Source organism: Amphiprion ocellaris, chromosome 10 (assembly GCF_022539595.1).
Source record: "Amphiprion ocellaris isolate individual 3 ecotype Okinawa chromosome 10, ASM2253959v1, whole genome shotgun sequence".
NCBI lineage: Eukaryota > Metazoa > Chordata > Actinopteri > Pomacentridae > Amphiprion > Amphiprion ocellaris.
The window spans coordinates 33469078-33494405 of record NC_072775.1 but is presented as its reverse complement, the minus strand read 5'-3'; the positions used below and the strand labels follow the sequence as shown (position 1 = coordinate 33494405).

At 37.9% G+C, this 25328-nt stretch overlaps 1 protein-coding gene across 4 annotated transcripts in view; it reads right to left on the bottom strand.

The window, feature by feature from the left end:
- The window catches only part of dhx9 (DEAH (Asp-Glu-Ala-His) box helicase 9), a 40552-nt gene that overhangs the window by 7330 nt on the left and 7894 nt on the right, over window positions 1-25328 (bottom strand). For 3 of the 4 annotated variants that reach the window (XM_055014488.1, XM_055014487.1, XM_055014489.1), the window contains 21 exons: window positions 24954-25067; window positions 21134-21294; window positions 20909-21049; window positions 19655-19778; window positions 19380-19537; window positions 18535-18683; window positions 16382-16428; window positions 14711-14847; window positions 13563-13652; window positions 12061-12222; window positions 10499-10576; window positions 10211-10402; window positions 9954-10095; window positions 6895-6977; window positions 6650-6806; window positions 4637-4734; window positions 4346-4559; window positions 2951-3045; window positions 2801-2874; window positions 2557-2709; window positions 1010-1170 (listed from right to left, as the gene is read on the bottom strand). In XM_055014488.1, the coding sequence (XP_054870463.1) occupies window positions 1010-1170; window positions 2557-2709; window positions 2801-2874; window positions 2951-3045; window positions 4346-4559; window positions 4637-4734; window positions 6650-6806; window positions 6895-6977; window positions 9954-10095; window positions 10211-10402; window positions 10499-10576; window positions 12061-12222; window positions 13563-13652; window positions 14711-14847; window positions 16382-16428; window positions 18535-18683; window positions 19380-19537; window positions 19655-19778; window positions 20909-21049; window positions 21134-21244 (2566 nt within the window). In that variant the 5' untranslated portion in view covers window positions 21245-21294; window positions 24954-25067. Of the gene's footprint in view, window positions 1-1009; window positions 1171-2556; window positions 2710-2800; window positions 2875-2950; window positions 3046-4345; window positions 4560-4636; window positions 4735-6649; window positions 6807-6894; window positions 6978-9953; window positions 10096-10210; window positions 10403-10498; window positions 10577-12060; window positions 12223-13562; window positions 13653-14710; window positions 14848-16381; window positions 16429-18534; window positions 18684-19379; window positions 19538-19654; window positions 19779-20908; window positions 21050-21133; window positions 21295-22915; window positions 23053-24953; window positions 25068-25328 lie in introns of those variants that run through there. The other variant, XM_055014486.1, reaches the window with a different exon arrangement.

The following is a 25328-nucleotide window of genomic DNA, read 5'->3' as shown; positions in this document are numbered from 1 at the left end:
TTAAAATACATTGAATTAATTTATATTTAGTTTGAGAATAAAATGAAATAAAATTGCAATTTTATTTGTGTGAAAAATAGAATTATATAAATGCCTTTATTTATAATAAAAGTAAAAAATCATTTAAATTATATTTAATTAATTTAGATTTTTTTGTGAAAGAAATTGTAAAAATTTTGAGCATAAAGTGAAATAAAATTGTAATTTAATTTATTTTAAGTGTGAAAAAGTACTTTTACATGCTACACAAGAAATTAGGAACAAAAAAAAAGCATTTAAAATATATTGACTTAATTTAGATGTATTTTTGAGAAACATGAAATAAAATTGGAATTAAATTTATTTTAAATGTAAAAAATATAATTATATAAGTGCCTTTAAACACTACACAAGAAAGTAGGAATAAAAAAAAATCACTTGAATTATATTGAAATAATTTTGAATTTTTTAATGAAATAAAATTCAAAGACTGAGAATAAAGTGAAATAAAATTCTAATTTAATAAGTATAAGTATTACACTACACAAGAAATTAGGAAAATAAAGAACATTTAAGTTAATTCATTCTGAATTAATTTAAGTTTTGTCTCAGTTAAAAAAATATTTACAATACTGTGAGAATAATGTGAAAAAGAATGTATTTTAAATGGTATTAGTTTGTTTAAAAAACATAAATATATGAATCTAAATAAATACTCTAACATACCACACAGGGTTTTTTTTAAACTACAAGAATAAAGTAAAATAATTTATTTTAAATGTCGCTAGTTTAATTAAAAACTATAAATATATGAATATAAATACCCCTTTCTTTTGTTTTTAAACTACAAGAATAAAGTGAGAAATAAAACCATAGTTTAACTTCCTGTAAATATCAGTAATTTAACTGACTAGTTTGTCGACACTACATTTAGCAGCTGATTTATACTGAAGTTCCTACAACAGGTTCCAGAATCTGACGGCGGTTTTATCGTCACACAGAACAGAAAAGATTCCCGTCTCTTCCAGACCTCTCAGGGTGTGTTCGGCCTCGATGACGGCGTCCAGCGGCGGCGGCTCGATGGCTTTGGACAGGAAGTGTCCGATGGCGCCGAGTCTCAGCAGCTTGATGCTCAGAGCGACTTCATGCAGCGGAGTCCTGAAGATCTCCGGAGTCATGTGACTCTCCAGCCTGCAGGGAAACAAAACAGAAACAACCTGAAGGAAACGAGAAAAGCTGCAGCCCGGCCTCCTAAACTGACAGTTAGCGATCGATAATCTATCAAAGGATGAAATTAATGAAACAAAGTGGACGTTAGAACCGTTTTTAACTAAATCAGCTCAGTTACATCACAAATTTAAAGACAGACCAAGTAAACAGCAGCAAAAGACTCAGTGTGTGCACCACACCTGCAAGAATTTGAAAATCAGATGATTGTTTTGTTATTTTTTACAGTTTCTGGCTGATAAATGGAGTCATTTTTGATTGTCTGGTATTTCATGGATCCAGTGTGTTTTATTTGCCTCTCTGCTCTGTGGAAACACTGCCTGCAGTTCAACCTGAGAACTCTGAGGAGCTCAGATTTTTGTTGGAAATGGTTGAATTTCCTCAATGAGACAGAATGAAGTGAGTCTAATTACATATCACAACTTTAAGCTTAGATTTGGCTCATTTTTGGTACGTAACAAAAATTAAGATGTGATTAGTCGAAGGATTGACAGAAAGTTCAAGATTTTTTATGATAAACGGCTGACAAATTTGTCATTTTGGGGATTTTTTAAAAAGACAACAAGCTTTCTAAACCTGCTGGCAGGTTTTGGGGTTCAGAGGGTTGATATTTTTAATCAATTAACAGTTAGTCATTAATGTCCGTTTTTATTTTTAAAAAAACTTTATTTTTTTTATTTTTACTGCAAACATGGTTAAACGTACGTACATAACAAACAACAAGGTCAGGGAGTCACAACTTCCATCAGAAAAAAAAAATAATGATAAAATAAATACATACACTCATCCTCATCTGTCTACCTATATGCATTCTCACACAGAATAGATGTGTATGTATAAACACCTGCTCAGGTATGTACAAGCACATAGCATTTTTGAAGTGACTGGGCTAAGAAAAAGGTCCATTTTCCCCATATCCTTCCCCTGCGTCCTTTTGCAGCCTCAGGTTATAAGTGATTTGCTCCGTATGATGTAACTGATTCACAGTATTTATAAAGGTGTCCACAGACGGACGTTGTGATAACTTTCATGCTGGCTGCCATAAAGATCTGTAGTAAATCTGTGTCATTCTTGTTTAGATCCCCTGGGGGAAGTCTGAGGTGGAGTGTGGGGAAGGACATACTAACCTCAAAGCCGAATGTTTAGGAGATAGTTTTGTACACTTCCTCCCAAAACAGCTTGATAAGTGGACAAGACCAGAATATAAGGGTGTGGTCCACCATTATTCCACCACACCTCCAGCATGGCAGTGGGGTCCTCGTTTGTCTACATTTTTGTTTAGGGGTAATGAAATAGTGAGTAATTGTCCCTGTTTTTGAGGCTTTTGACGCGTCTGCTAACAGGTCGTACCTCTCGAATCGAGCTCGGCTGCAGAGGTGGAAGCAGAACCCGGGTCGGACTCTGCCGGCTCGGCCTTTCCTCTGCTCCAGGTTGGTCTTGGAGGCCCAGACGTTGGCGTAGTTGGTCATGTTGTTGTGGGAGGTGAAGAGCTTCACTTTCTGCCTTTGAGGACAGAAAACAGTTTGATCTTCAACACCGTCTCACTCAGAAACCGACTACGAGTCTGAGGACCAGCAGCAGACGTGGGTCTTACTTGCAGGAGTCGATGACGTAGACGACGTCGTTGATGGTGATGCTCGTCTCTGCGATGTTGGTGGACAGAATCACCTGCAACACAGAACATCAACGTTAAACTTCACAGAAACAACAACTGTGGACTGAGAAACAGATTCCCACCACTGACCTTGGTGACGTTGTCAGGAACCGGTTCAAACACCCTCCTCTGCTCCTCTCGGGGGATCTGGGAGTGGAGCGGCAGGATCCGGTACCGGCTACTTCCTGGAAACCAGACACTCCAAAGGTCAAGTTTGGTTTCACCCAGAATTCAAAGCTGCATTTTTTACAGGTTTTACTTAACAGACACCTTCAAATCTAACTGTTGGTTGAGCTGATTCAGACGTCTCAGTCTCATGGATGAAACAACAAACAGTCAACCATGTGACGTAATGAGGCGATAAACGGTAGATAATTATGTAATTTCAGTATTTTTGACAGAATGATTCATGAAAGCATTCGGTTATTGTACGTTAATCAAGTATTTTTACTGGATCATCTGCACAATTGAAGACTTTGAGCAGTGAGAACCCAGAAGAAACCTTTAAAAGTTTAACTCCATGAGTCTTTTTAGGTTATTTCCAAGGTATTTTTTACTTTTAGCTCTTATCTTTGTCATTATAAGGACTAACCATACATGCTGTGTCTTGTTTTATTCAAAAGAGTCTCGATTTTCAATCATTTAACATGATACAGATTCAGATGTTTTACTTTAGCCTTTAAATCAAGAAAAACAATATTTTGTATTATACAATTAAGCTGTTTTTTTTTTTTACATGTATCTCACTATAAAATGCTGGCAGTGGAGGCGTATTTTTAGAGTTAATAATAATAATAATAATAATAATAATAATAATAATAATAATAATAATAATAATAATAATAATAATAATAATAAATTTTATTTGTAACGCACTTTTCATTTAGGCAAAATGTCAGAGTGCTACACTTATGATATAAAAGGGATAAAACGAAACAATCATGTAACAGAAACAGAACAATCAGATAAAATAATAAAAAATAGCAACATTCAGAGTTGTGCTGGGAAGATTGTGTGTTTGATCTGGAAAAAATCTGAACCACGATTTTGGGAAGCTGTGTGACTTAGAAATTGAGAGAAATATGTGTTCAGTGCCGTATAGTAACATATTGTTATAAAATTAATAATTTTTCAGTGTGATTGAACTGTGAAGAAGAGACATGGATTTGGACACAAAGCATGACCCCTGAATTTAACTCTTTTTTAAAAAAATTAAACCTTTAACAACCACCTTTTTTATTAAAAAAAAATGTTTATATATATGCTGTTTATATTTGTTTATAGATCAAGTTTCTCAACAAAAGTTAAAAATCTGCACCTACAAATAAGTTTATTTGGTCTTTGTGGATTTAGCTTCGAGATAAAAGTCCACACTATGATCTACAATGAGACTTTCAACCCAAACATCCTGCTACGATCGTCATTGTTTGTATCACTGTTGGCAGACGTTCGGCTGAAGTGCCGTTTTGTCGTTGTGTGACCTACCAAAGTGTGGGTTGGTCTCCAGGTGTCGCTGCATGGAGAAGATGTGGTTCCAGCCGGGCAGGAAGACGAGAACAGCTCCGGCCACCTGCAGCGTCTCGATGTACTTCAGCAGAGCCTCCACCAGCTCGAACGACGTCTCCTTCTCGTTGATCTGAGCCATCGAGCTCTTCGTCTCCGCCGTGTAGTCCGGTCCGCAGATCATGTTACAGTTCGTCTGTGGGCAGAAGATGTTTCAAACTCAGATCTGGCTTTAAGAGAAAACACTTAGATTCCTGATTAACGGTTTCTTACGTCGTCGTCTCCACCGTCCTCGTCTTTGTCCTTCTTCTTTCTGTCCATCGGTGGAGGGATGAAGTGGGTCATCTGGATGCAGTCCTCCAGGAAATACTCTGCAAACAAAGACGCAATTACAACTCTGTATTCCTGCTGACTGTTGCTGCAGATGGAGCTTAAAAGGTCTCGAAACGTCTCTCAGTTGTCATTTTACCGTGGCTGTACTATTTCAATGCTGGTCTAAACAGGCTACTTCAGTGTCTGTAGCTGCTGCTGTCCCCGCGCACTTCAGGAAGAAAACTCTCTCTGGACTTGTGACTGACAGTCCAGAGCAAAACAACTGAAATATTCAATTTTGTGTTTGAGATCAGGACTTTCTGCTGATTCCAACTTTCTCTCTGAGCCATCTTTTGATATAGAAATATCTCTAAATTCTCAGAGCAGCTTTTAACTTGTGTTTGGTGAGTTTGTCCGACAACATTTTGGTAAAAAAAAAAACTAAGAAGTAGTTTAGTGGTATAGAGCAGCAATTTGGAAATTACTATGAAGTGACAGCTGGTTAACATGTAGTACAATTAGACTCACTATGACATTGACACTTTCAAACCTTGTCAACAACCATTTAAACTTCTGGTCTAAAGGCATATTTTCTATCAAATAATATACAAATCTCCAAAATGCTACCATTTATTAGCCAGAAATTGTAAAAAATAGAAGGAACATTTGCATTTTCATGCTTAGAATTGCAACATTTCTTCTAAAATCACTTTATTCTACACATTTAATTAAGAATTTGCCAGAAATAAACCACCAGCTGTAACCAAATTCTGTTAAAAAAAAAAAAAAAAAAAAAAAAAATCTGTGTAAAAATATGCTTGATGGCATCACTGGCAGTGTTTCCACAGAGCAAAGAGGAGACGACAAGAGAGAAAATAAATGCAGCATGGCTCAAAAAATGGTGAACAGGGGAGCAAGTTGTTGGAGATACATTCAGCATGGTGAAACATCTTTCTACAGCTGATGAGCAGAGCAAAGAGAAACAGTTTGTAGAGGCTGAAAATATGGAAATAGTTAAATACCAATAGTATTTTGAGACAAAACCACCGTAAAAGAGACATAAAATTAAATAAAAAAAGATACAAAACAAAGGAAACGAGACACAAACGAGACAAAATGACAAAAACCAAGACACAAATGGAGAAAAACGTGAAACAAAATGACGATTTCCAAAGTTAAATTTATAAAATGTAAATTGGAAATTCAGATGGTTGAATGCTGCCTAAAGTGAATGATTTCAAAAACACTAGCAGTGAAAACCTAGAAGTGAAGCTACAACTGCGAACAAAAGTGTACGTCCGCTTGTAATGACCAGGTTAATCGTAGCATCCTTGCGTTTACTCCGATAACTCAGGATTTTCTGTGATGGAATCAATGAAGACCAATGCGGCTTCGTCAAAAAACTATTTTGGTTCTTTTATTTCTCTGTTACTTTTAGAAATATGACAAAAACTTGGTCAATACAGCAATGATATACATGGTCTGCAATTCTACAATTTCATTTACCAAACGCTTTTATCCCGAACGACGTACATCTGAGAGTAGAAACAACACAAGCAAGGATCTAGTCAGGAGAAAACAACCTGGATAAGAGCCATAAAACTAGTTCTAGTGTGATAATAGAACCGTGGTGCCTCAAGGCAGTGCAGAAGGTAATAGGATTTTTTTTGTTTTGTTTTCTGCAGTCTATCAAGTCTTTAGTCTTTTCTTAAAGACTGAGAGAGACTCTGCAGATGGAACAGAGTTTGGTAACTTGTTCCACCTCCGGGGAACCACAGAGGAGAAGAGTCCAGTTGTGGACCGGCCCTGTTATGGTGGCTGGATCAGAAGCCTTTTGTTGACCGAGGGTAATGAGCGGGAGGGAAGGTCGACCCGGGAGGTCTTTGTAAGTTCACCAATGGATGTAAACTCAAGAGGAGCCACAATGAATACACGTGAACCTTTAAATGTTCTGTTTGAGATCTTTGAGCTTACCTTGGACGGGGAAGGTGCGTCCGAACACCTCGATGACGGGACAGTTGAAGAAGTATTCCCTGAACATGGTGGTGTCGATGGTGGCTGACATGAGGATGACGCGGACCTCCGGGTAGGTGTTGACCACGTCTCTGAGGACGACCATGAGGAAGTCCGTCTGCAGCGATCGACACAAACAGAAGGTCACAACGGAAAAGCCGACTCATTCTGTAGAAACCTTTAAATCGGTGAATTCGTGAACTCACGTTGATGTCTCTCTCGTGGATCTCGTCAATGATTACATGACTGATGCCTCTGATTCCTGCTTCCAGCTTCCGCAGCAAAACGCCTGAAACAGACGATAGATTCCTGAATATTTACAGCAAAAACATCAAATCTACTTTTGGAATGACATGATTCAGACATGTTTGATAGTGTCTTCTTTAGTTTTACATTTTAACAAACTCAGAATGGTTTGATTTTGATTTAGCATCAACTTTGTGTTCTTTTATTGCTAAACTTCCTTTCATAGTTCTATAACAATAAAAATCTGTTCGATCTTTTGGGTTTTAACAGCCGATAAGAGAAAAAATAGACATGATTATGTTTGACTTCAGGGATTCTACATTAAATAATTGACTATTAAACGGAATAATCGTTAGAAGTGTTAAAATACCACTTTTCCTCTTGTTTCTGTGTGTTGATGACTTCACAGATAGAACAAAATCGAGCGATTTGATAAAACAACTTCACAGAAGATCCAAATACAGTTTGTACAGACACCAGCAGGACTGTAGTCACTGCAAACTGGTTAATATTGATGTTTTTTTCCCAAAAAGGTTGCATGTTTACCCAGCAAAATATTAACTGTGTCAAAGTAGGACATTTTGGTCTTAACATAGCTTGACCCAAGTCTTTTTTAAATTGTTCGTCATATGACTTCTAAACCATCCAGATCACAGTGACCTTAGGAGCTTCAGTAAACAGTGACTGTACTTCTATTTTAGGTTCTCAGAGAAGTGTCACCTTCATTCAAGATGTTTCTTCAGTTCTAACCAAACTAAAAACCAGAATTGTTTGTCTTATGTTTCCACAATCAGCGCCAGAAAACAGAATAAAAACCTCAGAACAAGAAACTCACCAACAGTGAAAGAAGACTATTTGTCTTTTCTAACAGGAAGTAGGTTTACATTAGTTCATATATGAACGGTGTGTTCTCTTGTCCATTCTTATTTGTGTCTGGTGACCCTGAGGCTTCAGACTGCACATAAAGTCTTATATTAAAGTCCTCTAATACTTCTATGGAAGCCTTGGAGTGTTTTGTTTCTGGATAAACAAATCTGACACCAAGACAAAACCTAAAGAGAACCGACCTCAATCCTTTATGACCTTTACTGGAAGAAGTATGAGAGGCAAATCTACTGATAAGATCCTGACTCTTTACCTTTGCTCTTGTCTTGTAGAGGCTTGAACGCATTTGATTAACTGGTAATAAAACTCTAAAAGACAATTTCTTGGCAATTCACTTTATTAAAAAAATTACAGAAATGCAGGCCTTAGCGGGAGACTATTTTTGTGTTTCAGTACTTCAGTCCTGATCGACAGGTCCCGACAGAGTCACTGTCTTTGGTTTTGAAGGGCGGCTGTCAGATACATATTTAATCAATAGTTCTGTTAATTTCCAATAATTTGGAGCTGCAGCTCTTCATTAATCAGGCTGGAATAACTTCTCACACAACAAGACAGTCATCTGTTGAACCTAACAGATTTCATCGTTTGACTTGGTCTGTTCTCGCAGCACAGCTTCTGTTTTGTCCGGTAAACTGACCAACCAGAAAACCAAGACTTTCATTAGTCACTAAAGCAGGAGTGCAGTCGATACGTGGGATAATGATTAGTTGTTAATTGATTGATTGCTGTGAATAATTTAACAGATTAAAGAAATATTATAGATTGTAATGCACATCAGCTGTATTACCTGGTTGCGCCACCAGGTGGAGCCTTCTACTGTTTAATACATGATCAAAGCTGTAGAGACTAAGGACAGTTCACAATCACAAAGAATCATGGGATTGCTAATGTCTAAATATAATTTGTTAAATGAATAGTTCTGAGATTATTTCAGTTATGCAGTGTTTGAATTCTGATAGCTGCAGACGATTGAGGTGTTTTTCTGTGTTTGTCTGGGCCGAGAACATTGTGTGGGTTTAAGCCAACAACGGGGCACCATGACAGAGACTTCTGTAACAGTTAATGTCTTCCAGCCCACGTTCTCACACAGAATGAGCTCAGATTAACCTGGACATCAGTCCTGTTGTACCAACTATTAAACAGCTATTCAAAAAAAATGATTAAGTGGATGGTTATTTAGCATGGAATTCAAAGTACCTGGTGTTCATCAGTTTTAATGTCAGTGACACTATTTTGTGGCGAACACTGTCGATGGGGGTCCATTTTATTAATTTCAACAATTATTAATTTATCGACTCTAAGCATGGCCAACTATCGGTGAAGGAAACTTTAAAAAATTTGCATCTCTAGTTTGTGAAGGAGAAGATCTGTGGATTCATTAAACTTCAGGAAGCGAAGATGTTCTGGCTGTTGTTGAAGTAAAACAGTTCTGGACCAGGATGAACTCTGAGCTCTTAGGTTTTAATTTATTTGTGCACTACCGTTCAAAAGTTTGGGGTCACTTAGAAATGTCCTTATTTTTGAAAGAAAAGTGTTTTTTTTCAATGAAGATAACATTAAATGAATGATAAATCCAGTGTAGACATTGTTAATGTGGTAAATGACTATTCTAGCTGGAAACAGCTGATTTTTAATGGAATATCTCCACAGAGGAACATTTCCAGCAACCATCACTCCTGTGTTCTAATGCTACATTGTGTTAGCTAATGGTGTTGAAAGGCTCATTGATGATTAGAAAACTCTTGTGCAGTTATGTTAGCACGTGAATAAAAGTGTGAGTTTCCATGGAAAACATGAAATTGCCTGGGTGACCCCAAACTTTTGAACAGTAGTGTATGTTAAATAGCTACTTGTAAATTTTAGGTTTATTAATTTTTGCTTGTAGGATAATTATTTAATGTTAGTGGAGTAACAGAAGGTTTTAATAAAAGGTCCACCTAAGATGACATATTTACATCTCTATAAGGCTTTTTGAAAGGTTGGACTATCACAAGTTAACTTTTAAACTGTGTACACATTCAAATGAAAAAGAATTCCTGACTTCCTGTTCCCTGTAATAGCTGCTACATTTGTGCATCTTCTTGGAGACTCTATTAAATCCTCCAAAGACCCATTTAATTGTTTGTTTGCGTACCGACAGTGCAGAAGAGGACGCTGGCGTGGGGTCGGGGCAGGACGGACTCAAAACGGACGCTGTAGCCGCAGCTTTTCCCGAGATCCTCCCCTCGTTCGTAGGCGACTCGCTCGGCCACGGACACGGCGCTGATCCGCCTGGGCTGCAGAGGGAGAGACGAAACTGATCAAAAAGTTCAGAAAATTCTAATAATTCAAGTTTCCAATTGGCCCAAAACAGTCTTTGTCTTCAGTTAGGAGTCGGACGCCGAGCGTTACCTGGGTAACCACGATGTTGCAGTCCGACGCCCGGCCGCCCTGGATGAAGCGGTCCAGGATGTACTGAGGAACCTGGGTGGTTTTACCGCAGCCCGTCGCCCCTCTGATGATCACCACCGGGTTCTTCTCCACGGCCGCCATGATCTCCTCCTCAAACTGTTTGACGGGCAGCTGCTCGCGCTCCATCAGGATCTGAACAACGACACGGATTCTGTTTTTATACGTTCCAGTTGTCTCAGAATGTTTTAAACCAGTGGGAAAAGGTTGCCATAGTGACAGCAGCCTGACCTTCTGCAGGTTGTCGTCGTTCATCAGCTGATACTTGAGCTCGTTGTGCAGATCGCCACTGATCTGCTCCGGAGTGCACTGAAGGGTTAAAAGACAACATTAAAGGAGAAACTTCATTATTTTTGTCGTCCAAATTAAGACTTCATAAGTCTGTGCAGTTTAGACATCAAGTCGTTGTTGCGCAAAACAAACGCACAACAGAACACACATAGTTTGTATTCTGTTATGTTTAAATGTACCACAATCAAAGATAATCTGTTTGGATATCTTGTTTTATTCAATTCCATTGTGTAAATCCAGGTTTTTTACACATTTGGGTTTTAGAATTTAGCTTTGTGATGGTTCGGTGCCTTAACATCCAGGTTTTTTACCTTTTGGTGTTTAAATATTCAGCTTTATTTACATTTTGGTGCATTACTACCCAAGGTTTTTGTGGTTTAGTGTGTCAATATCCAGGTTTTGCAACTTTGTTGTCCTAGTATCCATGTTTCTGACATTGTGGTGTCTTAATATCCATTTTTTTTCTGTTTTAGTGCATTAATATCTTGGTTTCTGATGATTAACTACATAAATATTTAGGGTTTTGACACTTTAATGTCTTATTAACCAGTTTTTTTTCACTTTGTTGTCCTAGTATCAAGGTGTTTGATGTTATGGTTCAATAACTTCCATTTTTCTGACATTTTGGTGCATTAATATCCAGGTTACTGATGGTTAACAACATTAATATTGAAGTTTTTGACACGGTGATGCCTTAATAACCTGGTTTTTGGCACTTTGTTGTCCTAGTATCAAGGTTTTTGATGTTATGGTTCAATAACTTGCATTTTTCTGACATTTTGGTGCATTAATATCCAGGGTACTGATGATTAACCACATTAGTATTGAGGTTTTTGACACGGTGATGTCTTAATAACTTGGTTTTTGACATTTTGTTGTCTTTGTATCAAGGCTTTTGAAGGTTAGATCTAGTATATTGATATCCATATTTTTTTTTTGTTTTAGTGCATTAATATCCTGATTTCTGATGGTTAACCACATAAATATTTTTCACACTTAAATGTCTTATCAACCCAGTTTTGACACTTTGTTTTGGCATTTTGGTGCATTAATATGCAAGTTTTTAACACTTTTGTTTCTCAGAATCCAGGTTTTTGACAATCCTGTGCGTTAATATCGAGGTTTTTGACTTTTTGGTGTATTAGAAATTAGGTTTTTGATGTTATTGTTCAATAATGTCAATGTTTCTGACATTTTACTGCATTAATATTCAGGCCTTTAACACTACCGTTTCTCAGAATCCAGGTTTTTGATGTTCTGGTGCATTAATATTCAGGTTTTTTACTTTTTTGGTGTCTTAAAAATGAGGTTTTTGGTGTTTTGTTGCATTAAACAATAAAAGGCAGAAACTAAAAATATATATATAAAAATAAAAAAATGTTATAGAAAGATTTAAGATCCTGAAGAATCTAAATGTCTTATTTACTGAGTTATTAAGTCGATCCCTTTTGTTTTCTGAATACTGAACATTAGAATAAGAAGTCTTTAAGGTAAAGACTCACGTAGGCCAGCGGTCCCTCGTCGATGTTGCTGCTGGTCCAGGGGTTCCAGTTGACCTGAGGAGGAGACCAGGGGACGACGCCGGCTCCAGTCTGACGCTGCGACGGATCGAATGTCGCCATCTTTCCCTGAACCAGAGACACCGGGCTGCTGGGGTCGCCAGGCTGGACGAGACAAACCTTCAGGTTACGGATCGAACTGAACCCACGAGTGGATTTACACTTAGGTCAGTGTTTATGTTATAAACTTTAACTCTGTACATCCAGTGTCTCTTATCAGTGCTCAGAGATTAGACTGGGCCAGACATGTTGTAATAACCGGTTCTGTGAGCAGTACAGAGATTAATACTGAGTTTTATGTGCTGAGAACAACAGAAACACTGTCCGATGTTTTACTAGATTCACATCTGCTGATTGTAGAAAATGTCGAATCAAGTCTGGTACTATCAACAGCTGTGTAAGTCGAGCCTACAATTGTTTAAATTTTGAATGAAGTTTGGTATTAAACAGGTCTGTGCAGACACACATGATCTGGATAAAATTACATTAACAAACTGTGAAAATTTTGAATGGAATTTGCTCCAATAGATATCACTGCAGCTACGCAAAGATCAAATAAGTCAAGCCTAAAATGTGAAAGTCCTGAATAAAGTCTGATTCTAGAGATGTCTCTGCATCCACACAAAAACAACTTTGAATGAAGTCTGGTAGCATAAACGTCTGTGCAGTTTCACAAGATCTGAATAAAGTCGTCTAAAATTACGAAAATTTTGACTGAAGTCTAGTCAAGGACTGTGCAGCCTCACAAGAACTGAAGAGAGTCAAGCCTAAAATTGTGAAAATTCTGAGTAAAGTGTGAAACTACAGACATCTCTGCAGCCACACAAGGACAAAAGAAATTCATCCCTAAAACTAGGAACACTTTCAGTTAAGTCTGGTAAGACAGATGTCACTGCAGCAACACAAAGATAAAATAAAGTGAAGTCTAAAATAATTAAAATTTTGAATGAAGACTGGTACTCGATAAGCCTGTACAGCCACCCAAGGACTGAATAAACTCAAGTCTATAATTATGAAAATTCAGAGTGAAGTGTGATACTATAGATGCCTTTGCAGCCGAACAAGGACCAAATTAAGTCTACAACTGTTAAAACTATGAGTGAAATCTGGCAGTAAAGACGTCTGTGCAGCCACACAAGAACTGAATCAAATCAAATCTAAAACTGTTAAAATTCTGAGTGAAGTCTGGGACCATAGCTGTCTGCGTGGTGACAGCTTGATTTAAACCTAAAATTAGGAATATTTTGAATGAAGTGTGGTATAACAGATGGCTTAATTTTTATGTTTTAAAATAGGCTTTAATAGAACATAAAATGAGAATTTCCCCAAAATTTAGCATTTTTTAAAACGAAGTCTGGTGCATTTGAATCCAAGAACGTCAGGTTGGTACCCAGATGGACTAAACGGACCAGCAGCAGGTTTATGAGTGTCTCCGTGTGACTCACGGGTGGAGGGATGTGGACGCCGAGCTCCTGGACAACACTGGATAGTTGCTGCCGAAGGTCCGGTGACACACTGACGTCAAACGCCTCCAACTGGAAACAAAACAGACAACAGCAGAGTCAAACCCAACCAGGCAGCAAAAGAAATAAAAATATTAGCTTTAACACTCCAAACCCCAGTTTCTGAGTATCTTTTGCTCCTGTTTCACCATGATGAATGTATCTTCCAGCTATTTCCTCTTCTCTATACTGTTTTTGAGCCATGCTGCATTTATTTTGTTGATCCAGTTTGTTTTATTTTAATTCTTGCTCTGTGGAAACACTACCTGCAGCTCATCTGAAAATATTAGTTTTTGTTTTATTTTTACAAAATCTGGTCTAAATGCTGTATTTTGTGAAGAACTTTTAAATGAGACATCCACAGTAAGATGATTTTGATGAAACATGACAATTCTAAGCGCATTTTTAATGATTTTTCCAGAAAGTCCCACAGGTCACAATTAACCACCAGACAGCCGGAAATAAAACATTTCTTCCTTTTTTTTGTAGCTTTTGGCTCTGATAAATGGTGTCATTTTGGTCATTCTGTTTAAAGATAAAATGCATTTCAAATTTTGGGGGTTTTAGGGCTTAAAGGGTTAACACTAAAAGGAATATTTACTTCAGATTTTTTTGTTTAAATACATTAAGGCAATACAAACAGTGGAATTACTATTTCATTGTCACTTATTTTTAAAAATTCCTCTGGTCAACTGTTTCTTTAATTTTTTAAGAGCCAAAACAGACGGGTTAGAAGTAGAGTGGTCTAGTTAGTTTTTTGTGGATTAGTCAGAGTGGTCGAACCCACAACCGTTGCAGTGGAATGTTAGAGCATTCTGGAAAACACAAAACCTTTGAGCCCATTTTTCTCAAGAACTACAGAAAGTAGGTCAGATCTCTCTGCTTCCAAACCCTTCGACTGTTTATGAAGATCTGGTGGCTTCTATTCAAACTTTGCACAACATTTAAGGCACTTTTTCTGTGTTATTTGTTTGCATTTTGGTAGTTGTGTATGTGTTTTCCTGCTGCATTCATCCAGTGACAAGTTTTTTTGTTTACGAAGTTTTATGTGGTGATGTGAAAGAGTTTATCCGTTATTTTTTTTGCCGTACAGTTTCCCCCTCCTTCTTCTTGGTGACTCCGGAGTACGCCTCGATGACTCCCAGGTGATAGAGCTGCCGGATCAGCGACAGAGCGCAGGACTGAGCCGCCAGCTTCTTGTTGGATCCGTGCTCTCGGGCCGTGATTCCTGCAGAACACAGCAGAACCGCAGTCAGAACAGCAGCACAGACATTTAGTTCACATTCATCACACGCTGCATCCTACAACCTGTGTAATCTGCTCTTTTCTATGCTCACTGCATGATCCTGAGGTCTGTTTTTATTTATCTCCCCATTAAAAGGTTTGCTGAGGAGTTTCTGAGCCGAAGGGCTGAAGGTGAGATTGGACTTTATAAACAAAACTTAATTACAAGTTCAAGATTCATTTTAATGTTTGGGCCTAAACTGATCACATATTTCATTGCGATGTATTTCCAGAGACGTTGTCAGCTCCTCATTTGCATAAAGTTTCTACAACTTCATACGAATCGGGGCATCCAGTCACCAATCGATGCTTCTGGAAACTCCAAGAAACCTTTTAAACCAACTGCTGTTAATCTGAAATGGAGACAGATTCACATCATTTCTCGTTTTCAGAAGCACATATTGGTGTAAATATCAGCAAAAGTCTCCAAAAGAAGCCACCATATTGGTCCGGTTTAACCCAGGAATAAATCATTTCTCATGATGTCTAACGCTGCTGAAGTGACGCCCCTGTGGATGCGTTACTTTGGTGTTTTATCTGATTAACATTTTGTTAAAAGTGGTCAGTTAATCAAAACTTTGTTGACTAACCAGCCATCTGACTGTTTGGAGCCACCATTTGGCGTCTTACGGAAAATATGTACGCCTGCCAACGACACAAATGATTTGATGATCCTGTTGGAATTGTGCCATGAAATATGCTCTCATATATGTCTGTCAATTATTACTTTTTCCTTGCTTTGGAGGTTAAATATCCCAGATGAAAGACGCGGCTAGACATCTAGCTGAAGTAATAAATGGTACTTTACTGTCTCTATGACAAACTGCAACTTTGGTCCCTTTAAAAATGATCATTTAACCGTCTGAACCCTGAAACCTGCTGACAGGTTTCAAAGACGTGTAATCTTTTTAGGAAATCATCCTGAGTTTTCAGGTTGAACTGCAGAGAGAAAAAATAAACCTACTCAATGAATTAACTGCAGCATGGCTCAGAAACAGTGAACAGAGCAGCAAGTTATTGGAGATACATCCAGCATGATGAAACATCTTTCTACAGACGATGAGCAGAGTAGAGAGGAAAAGTCTGGAGAGGCTATTGGATATGTCGATTTTAGGTTTCTTTAGTTTTTGTAAAAATAATCGAAGAAATTTTTTTTTCATTTTTATGATTCATGTCTTTCTAACCGTGTCATGTGAACTTCATGCTGCAGTGAAAAAAGAACCCACAGCGAGGAAAAACGCCCAGAAACTGCTCGAGGTTCAGAGGGTTAACAATGAATTACTTTCTAATCCAGCTGCTTTCAAGCTTCACAGCTACATCACTTCAACTCTTATCCAGAATGAAAACTTAAGATAACTTCAAGTTTAATTTAGCTACATATAAAATCCTCAACTTTCCATCCGGCTCAGTGATGAGTTTGTATGAACTCTGTTAAAAAAAGGAAATATTAGAACATTTATAGGAAAATATGTTCTTACTTCTGCCCAGCTGTCTCACAAACAGCTGCATCTCCGCTATGAAGCTCCTGCAGACACAAGCACAGACATCACGGCTTCACTTCCTGCGTTCACCAAAATAAAAGCCCCGCACGAAAGCTCAAATTGAAGCGCCGAACTCACCTGTTCTCGGGAGGAAGTCTGTATGTTTTTCTGCCAGACTTTGGGATTATTTAAGACCAATCGGCAGCTCTGATTCCAGTATCTCCCGGCTGCTCTCTGCCCTGCGGTGAACAGCGACACCAGAAATCACAACCAGACTCCACTGAGGCCCGAGCTGCACCCATGAGACAGCTTTAGTGCACCTAAACGCTGTCCCATGTCTTCCTTCAAGTGTGGTTGTGAGTTCTGGCGTCACTTCGAGTCTTTCCCCCCCCCCATGACTGAGCAGGAAACTCACTCTAGTCTTCAGAAATGACACATTTACGGCTAAGAATTTGTGCCAAACAGAACTTATCCGATTTCCTTGAGGCATTCTTGGCTTTAAAATAAACATTTTCTAAGCGCGCATGAGGAAGTGAAATTGGAAATCGCTCCAAAATCAAGAGAAACCTGCAGGTGTTTGCCGTTTACACTCCATCAACACTGTTTAATTCCAAGATTAAAAGTGAATATATTCTGTTGTTTAACCAGGATCTGCTCCAGTGTAAACAGAGTGTAAACAGCACCGTTCAGCTCAGTTTAAAGGGGAACAATCAGACAGTGAGATCTCTCTGGTGTAACCGACACACTCTGGAGGTCTCTGGGTTTACAGCAAGTCCAGCAGAAAAACATACAGGAACGTCCCAAAAACCAAACTTCTCACCTCAGTTCTGCAGCGCAACACAAACCAGCTGGTTTCATTTATGATCGAACAGAGAGAAAAAGTAAAGACGAAGAAGAGGAACCCAGCTGGTGTGTGTTGCCTTTAAAAAACAAGAAGTCTAACAGGTTTTCAGCTACAATGTCACTGAGGAAAAACACTTCATAACTGCAGCATTAATAAACTCCTCGATTTAATGACATAACGCTGAAAAGGTGAGACAAAGGCAGGAAATGTAGGAAAGAAGCAGAAAAATATGAAAAAAAAGGCAGAAATAAAAGACAGAGAGCAGAAACTAAAGAGACAGATGCAAAAAATATGATTAAAAGGCAGCAGAAAATGGAAAAATATGCAGAAAATAAAGAAACAGACGCAAAAAGTAAAATAAAGAAACAGCTGATAATTTAAAAAAATATGCAGAAGATTAACAGGCTGCAGAAAATGAAGAAAAAGAAGTACTAAAATAATAAAGAGACGGCGACAGAATAAAGAAAAATATGCAACAACAAAAAAATAAGATGAGGAGGAAAGAAAATTACAAAGAAGATATAGAAATATGAATGAAGTGCAGCACAAACTCAAGATAAATATGCAATAATGAGAGGCAGAGGAAAATGAAGAAACAGGTGCAAAAAATAGACAAAGTAGAAAATAAATAAAATATGCAGAAAAAAGAGGCAGTAGAAAATGAAGAAAAACAATGCAAAAAAAATAAGATAAAGAGGCAGCAGAATAAAAATCTGCCTGAAAATAAGATGCTAAAGAAATAACAAAGAGATTGCAAAAAATTAAGGCAAATATGCAAAAACATAGGATAAAAAGGAAAAACGGAAGGGGAAAAAATGCAGAAAAACAGCTGAAAAGCAGCAAAAAATGAAGGCAAATATGCAAAAATAAGATAAAGAGGAAACACTCGACTCACAGCTTCATAATAAATTAATTTAAACTATTTTCTATCACTGTAAACTGTTCCAACAACCCCCTGTATGAAAAAGTCACCTTAATTAACAGTAAATTACCTAAAATAAATGGCTGAACCTAAAAACCTAAATAAATGAAAGGATACGAAGCCTGAAGGTCAACAGGAAACTCCACACCAAATCCAGACTGAAGTGAAAACAAAATTAACTCCTCTGAACCCGAATCTTTCATCTTTTAGGTCATTCTTCACGTATAAAAAATGTGTTTGTTTACAAAACTGTTAACGTATTAAACACCTAAAAACCCACACAGCGCGGGTGTTTCTGTGTAACTGTTTCTCTGCAGACGTCAGCCTGGATTTGGTCTGAAATGTGCTGCTGGTCTAAAAGCCTGTGAGCTTCCTGGTCCAGACCTGTTGTGGTCCGGTCCCACTTGGCTGTATTTATACTCAGCACTGCTTTTCTCCTTCTGGAAGAACTGGTTCAGACGGGCCTTGGCGTTCTCCAGGGTCCAGTTCCCGTGAAGGTTAGCGTTCAGGTCCACCTCCTCCGACTCCAGAGTCTGCCAACGATAACCAGACGGTTGGTAAGAACAGATTTAATCACAATCTCTGTACGTTCATGTGGATTTAAAAGGGTTAATGAATGTTATTTAAAACTGCATTACTGTGAAATCCACAAGTAGAACCTCCTGATTTAGGCCACAAACACGGAATTCCCTTTAATGCTACAGTTACCCTCTAATGCTACATTTACCCTCTAATGCTACAGTTACCCTCTAATGCTACATTTACCCTCTAATGCTACATTTACCCTCCAGGCCTACATTTACCATCTATTATTAACTATTGTTTCCCAGACTTTGTTTCTGGTTAATCTGTGGCTGCCTTCTAACTTAGCCACTAGCCGTTAGCGTAGCATTAGCTGCTGTGAGAGAAGCTAATGTCCTGGTTTGTGTTTCTTGTTCACTTTTCTCTGCTTGAGAGACATTTCTGAGACCGAAGAGTGACGACAAACATAGAAGTAGCACGTTAAATTTACCAAAAACTGGTCAATAAAAATACAGATACCAATAATCGGTAAAAAATGCCAAACATCTGTGATGATAATCCACTAGGAGAATAAACAGTCTGTCCCAAGCTGATGCTAAATATTAACCGACTTGGATCAGATTGTGGGTGAAAAAACTTGATCAGGACCTCCCTATTAATTATTATATAACTGCATGTTTAGAATTAAAATGGGCTCAGATTTGTACCGCTTGGGCCTCCTGTTCTTCTTTCTTGGCGTAGTACTCCTTCAGGTTGGCTCCTCGCTCCCACTGAGCTCCTCCTGCTCCTCCCCACCCAGAGTTGCCTCCTCCTGAGTAACCCAGTCCAGTCACCCCTGGAACCGGCCCACTGCTGCCAGCCTCCTCTAAAAACAGCAAAACAAACAGGCAGAATGAAGACAGCTTAGCAGCAACACAGGGCAGGGTTTAATCTGATGTGTTTTCACTAAGAAGAGCTAACAACAAGATGGTTTTAATGTTACCTTGCTCAGCTTTCACGACAAGGTGAGGTGGCAAAGGACCGTTGGATGGGAGGTTTCCGAAATCACCATTTCCTCCTCCTCCTCCTCCTCCTCCGTCTGGCTGGTCAGGCTCTGGAACGCTCACCTGGTGATAAAAAAAAAAACTCATTTATCAGGTCAAAGCAGCATTTTTCCTGCAACCTGAATCCTCACTAGGGATACTTAAGCCTCTAAACTCACATTTTTACTCATTGCACAGTCATTTTTCACCACATTATAAAGTCCTGCACCTCTATGGAAACAGAACAACCATGAGTAGAAGTAGACAGAACTTAGAAATATTTTATGTGCAATATGACTCATTTATAAAGGTATAAACTGTAAAAAAAAGAAGAAAGTTAAATTCTCTGTCACATTTCTGTCAATTTGTTGTTTTTGCAGCTGTGTCACTTTTTTTGTCTCATTTTTGTCATTTTCTGTCTCTATTTGTGTCTTGTCATTTTGTGTAAATATTCCCATTTTGAGTCTGACTTTATGTTTTTTTTGTCATTTTATGTCTCGTTTTTGTTGTTTTGTGACTCATTTTTGTCATTTTATGAGTCTTTGGAAAACAAAGTGTTTGCTTTGTGTCTCCTTTTGTCTTGTTTGTGCAGTTTTGTGTCATTTTTGTTGTTTTGTGTCTCTTTGTGGTTTTGTCCCCACATACTCCAGATATTTAACCATTTCCATGCTTCCAGCCTCTCCAGACTTTTTCTCTCTAAAGATGTTTCTCCATGCTGAATGTATCTCCAACAACCTGCTCCTCTGTTCACTGTTTCTGAGCCAAGCTGCATTTATTTTATTTTCCTCTCAGTCTCTCTTGTCGTCTCTTCTTGTGTTTTTATGTCAGATTTCTGTTGTTTCATCATGTTTTATAGTGTTTAAAGGACGAGGCTGCAGACAAGATAGAAAATACAGGCGATAAAACCGGAGGTTATTTCAGCTGTAATAATTAAATTATTTCTGGAAAAGAGCTTAAAAAAAGACTCCTCAGATTTGATTAAAAACCTCGACTGGGACAGATAATGTTAGAGTCCTCCACCTCCACTGGACGTCTGAATGGGACATCAGTAAAATTAACTCGAGCTGAAATCCAGTTGTCATTACCTCCAGCTTTGTAATGTCATTTATTAACTTATAACTGAATGGAGCAGAAGGTGAGCAACTGAAATCAGTTTTTTAAGAGACAGATTAAATGATCATTTACAGCAATAAAAACAAGAAAGGCTTTCTGACCCCGACAGCTGGGACGTCCGCGGCGTTCATTTCCCCGACTCGGACCAGATAATTGACAAAATCCCTGGCGGCGTTGGTCTGAGCGTCCTTCTTGTTGGTGGAGTTTCCCATCCCAGTGTAGTTGAAGCCGTCGACCCGGACCTGAACGGAGGAGAGTTTAGAGTCAGAAACGTCAGGTGGGAGTTTAATTCTCCTGAATGGAATGAAGCCAGACAGAAGACTCACCTCACACATGAACTTCTGCCTGTTTTTGTTGCCTGCAGCTCGGATGTCGTAGTTTGGAGTCAGCTTCCTTCTCCCACACCAGGCATACAGGAAGTTCTTGATGTCCGCCATGGTGGACTGACAGGAGGGGAAGATTCCTCCTCTGTGGAACCTTTAAACACCTTGAAAATTCGTTCATTTGTTTGTTTCAGGAATCCTAACAGATTGTTAAATTACCTCTTGCACGTGTTGATAATCTTGTTGCAGCATTTTTGAGATTTAATAAAAAATGATTCCTGCTAAAAATAAGTGAATTTAGTCTCGAGTAATGTCTGACTGGTCAGACATCACAAGTAACGGCCAATCAACACTTATGGACAAATGTCAAGAAGTTCTCTTTAATTAAACACGCAAAACATATATAAATAAAGATGTTTAAATAAAGTCTTGCCTTGGAGTTTCAGTAGCTTTCAATTTTAACACCAGAAATTCAATTTTTACTCTAAATAAAGTAATAACTAATTGGTTGTCAGTCTCTTTCATTACTAATAAGTGACACGAACCATAAAAAAACATATTAGTCAAACCATACTGTTAATGTGGAATAGCTATCAAAAGTACCAAAAATCTGCTGCAGAAGAAACAAATCAGTAAATTATATGTTATCACCAAACTCCACCAATGAATTGGATTTTCCGATGGAATATAGTTTGAAGTTCTTTATTATTTGAACCGAAGTAAATAACTCCAAAGAGAAGAAACTCACTGCTTCCAAAACTTAAAGAAAAACAAATCAAATCAAGAAAGACCAAACTCCACCTTAATATTGGCAAATCTGCTGAACTATACAACATATATGACTTACATATCGTGGCGTAGTAATTATTATGTTTAAAAATAAAATCTCCTGTTGGACTCAGGATGTAAATGATATTATAAAAATCACAACACACAAGGTTTCTAAAAAGTTGTATTCCAGTGGAGTATGTCTTACAGCTGTCAAATATCTGAAACCAAGAAAATTACTCTCGATAGATAAAACTTATGGTTTTCTGCCAAAACTTGAGGAAACGTGTTGTAAACTAATAAGAGGGCATGTAAACCAAACTTCACCCAAAAATTAGCATTTTTCTGTTTTGCTGACCCGTGGGAACAAATTTCAGTTGACTAAATAATCACTGTGATCAAACAATCTCATCTCTAAAATTCGGGATACAAATGAGGACTGAATAAACTAATCACACCGGGTTATTCTCACTGTAAGAACTGATTTGTAAAACTTCGTGTATAGTGATGAATGAGCACCCTTGGTTTTATTTGCGAGGTTTTAATTAACAGAGTCTGGTTCGTGAACTGGACAAATATGACACAAATTGTAATGATAGTTTTTATAATGAACTACTATAACTTAGTGTTTTGTAATCGTATTTTGCACCGAGAATCGCCTGCAGCTACTGTTAGCACACACACCGGCTGGGTTTAGCTGCGTTAGCGGCTAACTGGCTAGCATCACAGTTAGCCGCTAACACTAGCTTCCGACTGGAATCTAAACTTTAATCATTATTTTAATTCAGCACACACGACTCAGTTAACTATCCCATGTTGTTTCCAGTATTTCGCAATTAATATAATTATTTATCTCGGCAAAATATGGAAATAGGATTAGCTGGATGAACGAGGGAAGCTAAGCTAACGTTAGCTTAAAGACAGCTGCTGCATAATACCAACACTGGGATGCATCAGTAGCACACACATTAACGCAATAAATAACTGCATTTGTTAACTATCAAGATTATTACTCACAATCAAGTCAGATAAATTCAAAAGCTGCTCCGGACTAAAGCCCACGGACGCCGGTTGGTTGGACCGGAAGTTGCTCCCACAGACCGGAAGCTTCGGAACCCAACGAGGATCATTGGATCATTACTGCCCCCTAAGGTTTATTTCACGTTTAGTGCAGTTTGTGTTGGTTCAACTTTCGGCAGAGATCCTAACATTTATTTAGAATAGCAAATTTCTCCTCTTTGCTACATTGAAACACAGAACTCGGTTTAATATTTTACATTTGTTTATAAAGTTCTACATGTTTCTGTAGTATCTGACCAGAGATATGTGTTCAATTCAGTTCAATTCAGCTCAATTTCATTTGCAGTTTGGGTTATCTTTGGACGCGTTAGAGAAACCACAGGCCTGAAGTGTTGTTTATACAATAGCTGAGAAATGTTTCTGTTGTTCCTGGAATGCTTATGCTACTCCTAGACATATTTAGATAGAAGAAATCTTTGTTCCCGTCCTGGGACATGTTGGAATGATGTACCTGATATGGAGAAAGTAAGAATCTCTTACTGATGAAAAAATGTTAAGAGAACTCTCCATACACTCTCCATACACACACCTATATAAGTGAGTTATCTCTGTGATTCAAGCTGAGTTGTTCGTATTGGCTGAGAATGCTCCCGGGTATCCATGGTGCCTGATTGATGCTGGTCTTTTTTGTAATAAATTTATCTTTATGCAAACAAGTCAGTGTCAATGAATGTTTTCTTCAACATCTTCACATCCTTGATGTCTGAGAAACTACACTCCAGATCATTCCATCTGAAACTGTAAATTTAGAACAATTTTCAGTTCAACCATCTCTGATTTGGATCAAATGTTTAAAACATGAATTATTAAAAATTTCTAGAGATATTTGTGAAATGTTAGCTTAATACATGAAATGCTTTCTGAGATTTTTTTGAAAAGTGAGTCGCCCGTTGACTCACTTGCGGCAGGTTTTTCCACACGTTAAAATTTGAGGCTGTTTGAACGACAATATCTCAGCAACTAATGAAGAAAGAAAGTCTGAAATTCTCCACTTTTATTTCTGCTGTGACAATGTTGAATACAAAAAAGTTTGAATGGTACATAACAAGCAGGACAAAATGGCAGGCAAAGATCACATACCTTAAAATGTAATTTTTGTTGTCTTAAAACTCTCTCTGTGTGTGTGTGTATTTGTGTGTGTGTGTGTGTGTGTGTGTGTGTGTGTGTGTGTGTGTGTGCTCTGTCATAACGGAGAGGGAATCCTTGAATTTGTTGTGCTTTTGTGTATATTTTTAGTATCATAACTTCAGGTTCCTCAGGATATGGTGTAACGCTTTATTTTTTTCTTTCTTGGAGGTTGTTTTTTCTTTTTTTAAATTAATCAAATAGAATAAAATGATTTTAATCAAATACCATGATTTTAATCTTAGATTTGGTTCATTTTCCTCACAGAATATCACATAAGATATGTTTAAAGTCCCTCGGAAGGTTGAAAATCCATGGATTCTTGCAGTTTCTGGTTTATAAATGGTGGCATTTTTGGTGATTTTCAAAAAAAAACAGCTTGACTTTAGAACCGTCTGCTGGGTTTTGAAGCTCTGAGGGTTAATTTTTCATGTAACAGCGTCAAATACAAATAAAGTTTAACTGACTAATAAATATTGCTGAATGGTTCAAAACAAGTCGAACAAAATAGAGACACTCAGGCAAAGTTCACATACCTTAAAGTGTAATTATTGTTGTTGTAAAACTGAGTGTGTGTGTGTATGCATGTGTGTGTGTGTGTGTTTGCGTGTGTGTGTGTGTGTGTTTGTGTGTGTGTATGCGTGTCTGTGTGTGTGTCTGTGTCTGTGTGTGTCAGAAAGTGAACTCAGGCTGAGACAGCGATAAGGTGTGAGTGTGTGTTCAGGTGTGGCGTTGTTGGCACGGCAACCATCACAGACCGGGCGTGGCTGTGTGTGTGTAAGCATCTGATGGCAGAGTGTGTGTGTGTGTGAGTAAGTGTGTGTCTGAGGTTCAGGGTGTGTCGTCGTACCTGCAGGCTGCAGTTTTACACAACAGGAAGAAGAAGAAGAAACGCAGCCTGAAGGCAGGAAAACTGAAGCAGCCGCTCAGCTCCAACCGCAGATCAGCAGCTGAGGAACTAATACTGCAAAAAAAATAAATAAAACTAAATTAAATCAAAAAAGGGAAGAAATAGTGGAATACAATGATGTTTAAAAAATGTTTTAAAAAATGATGAGAATACAAGTAGTTTTAAATAAAGTAAAACAGCTGAATTTTACAGTCAAAAGAAAAAGAAAAAAACACTATTTGGTTAAATACAGATTTGTGATGTGGACATTATTTGCAGTTTTAGCCTCTTTTTTTATTATTATTATACTTTTATTCTGTGATTTTCATTCATTAA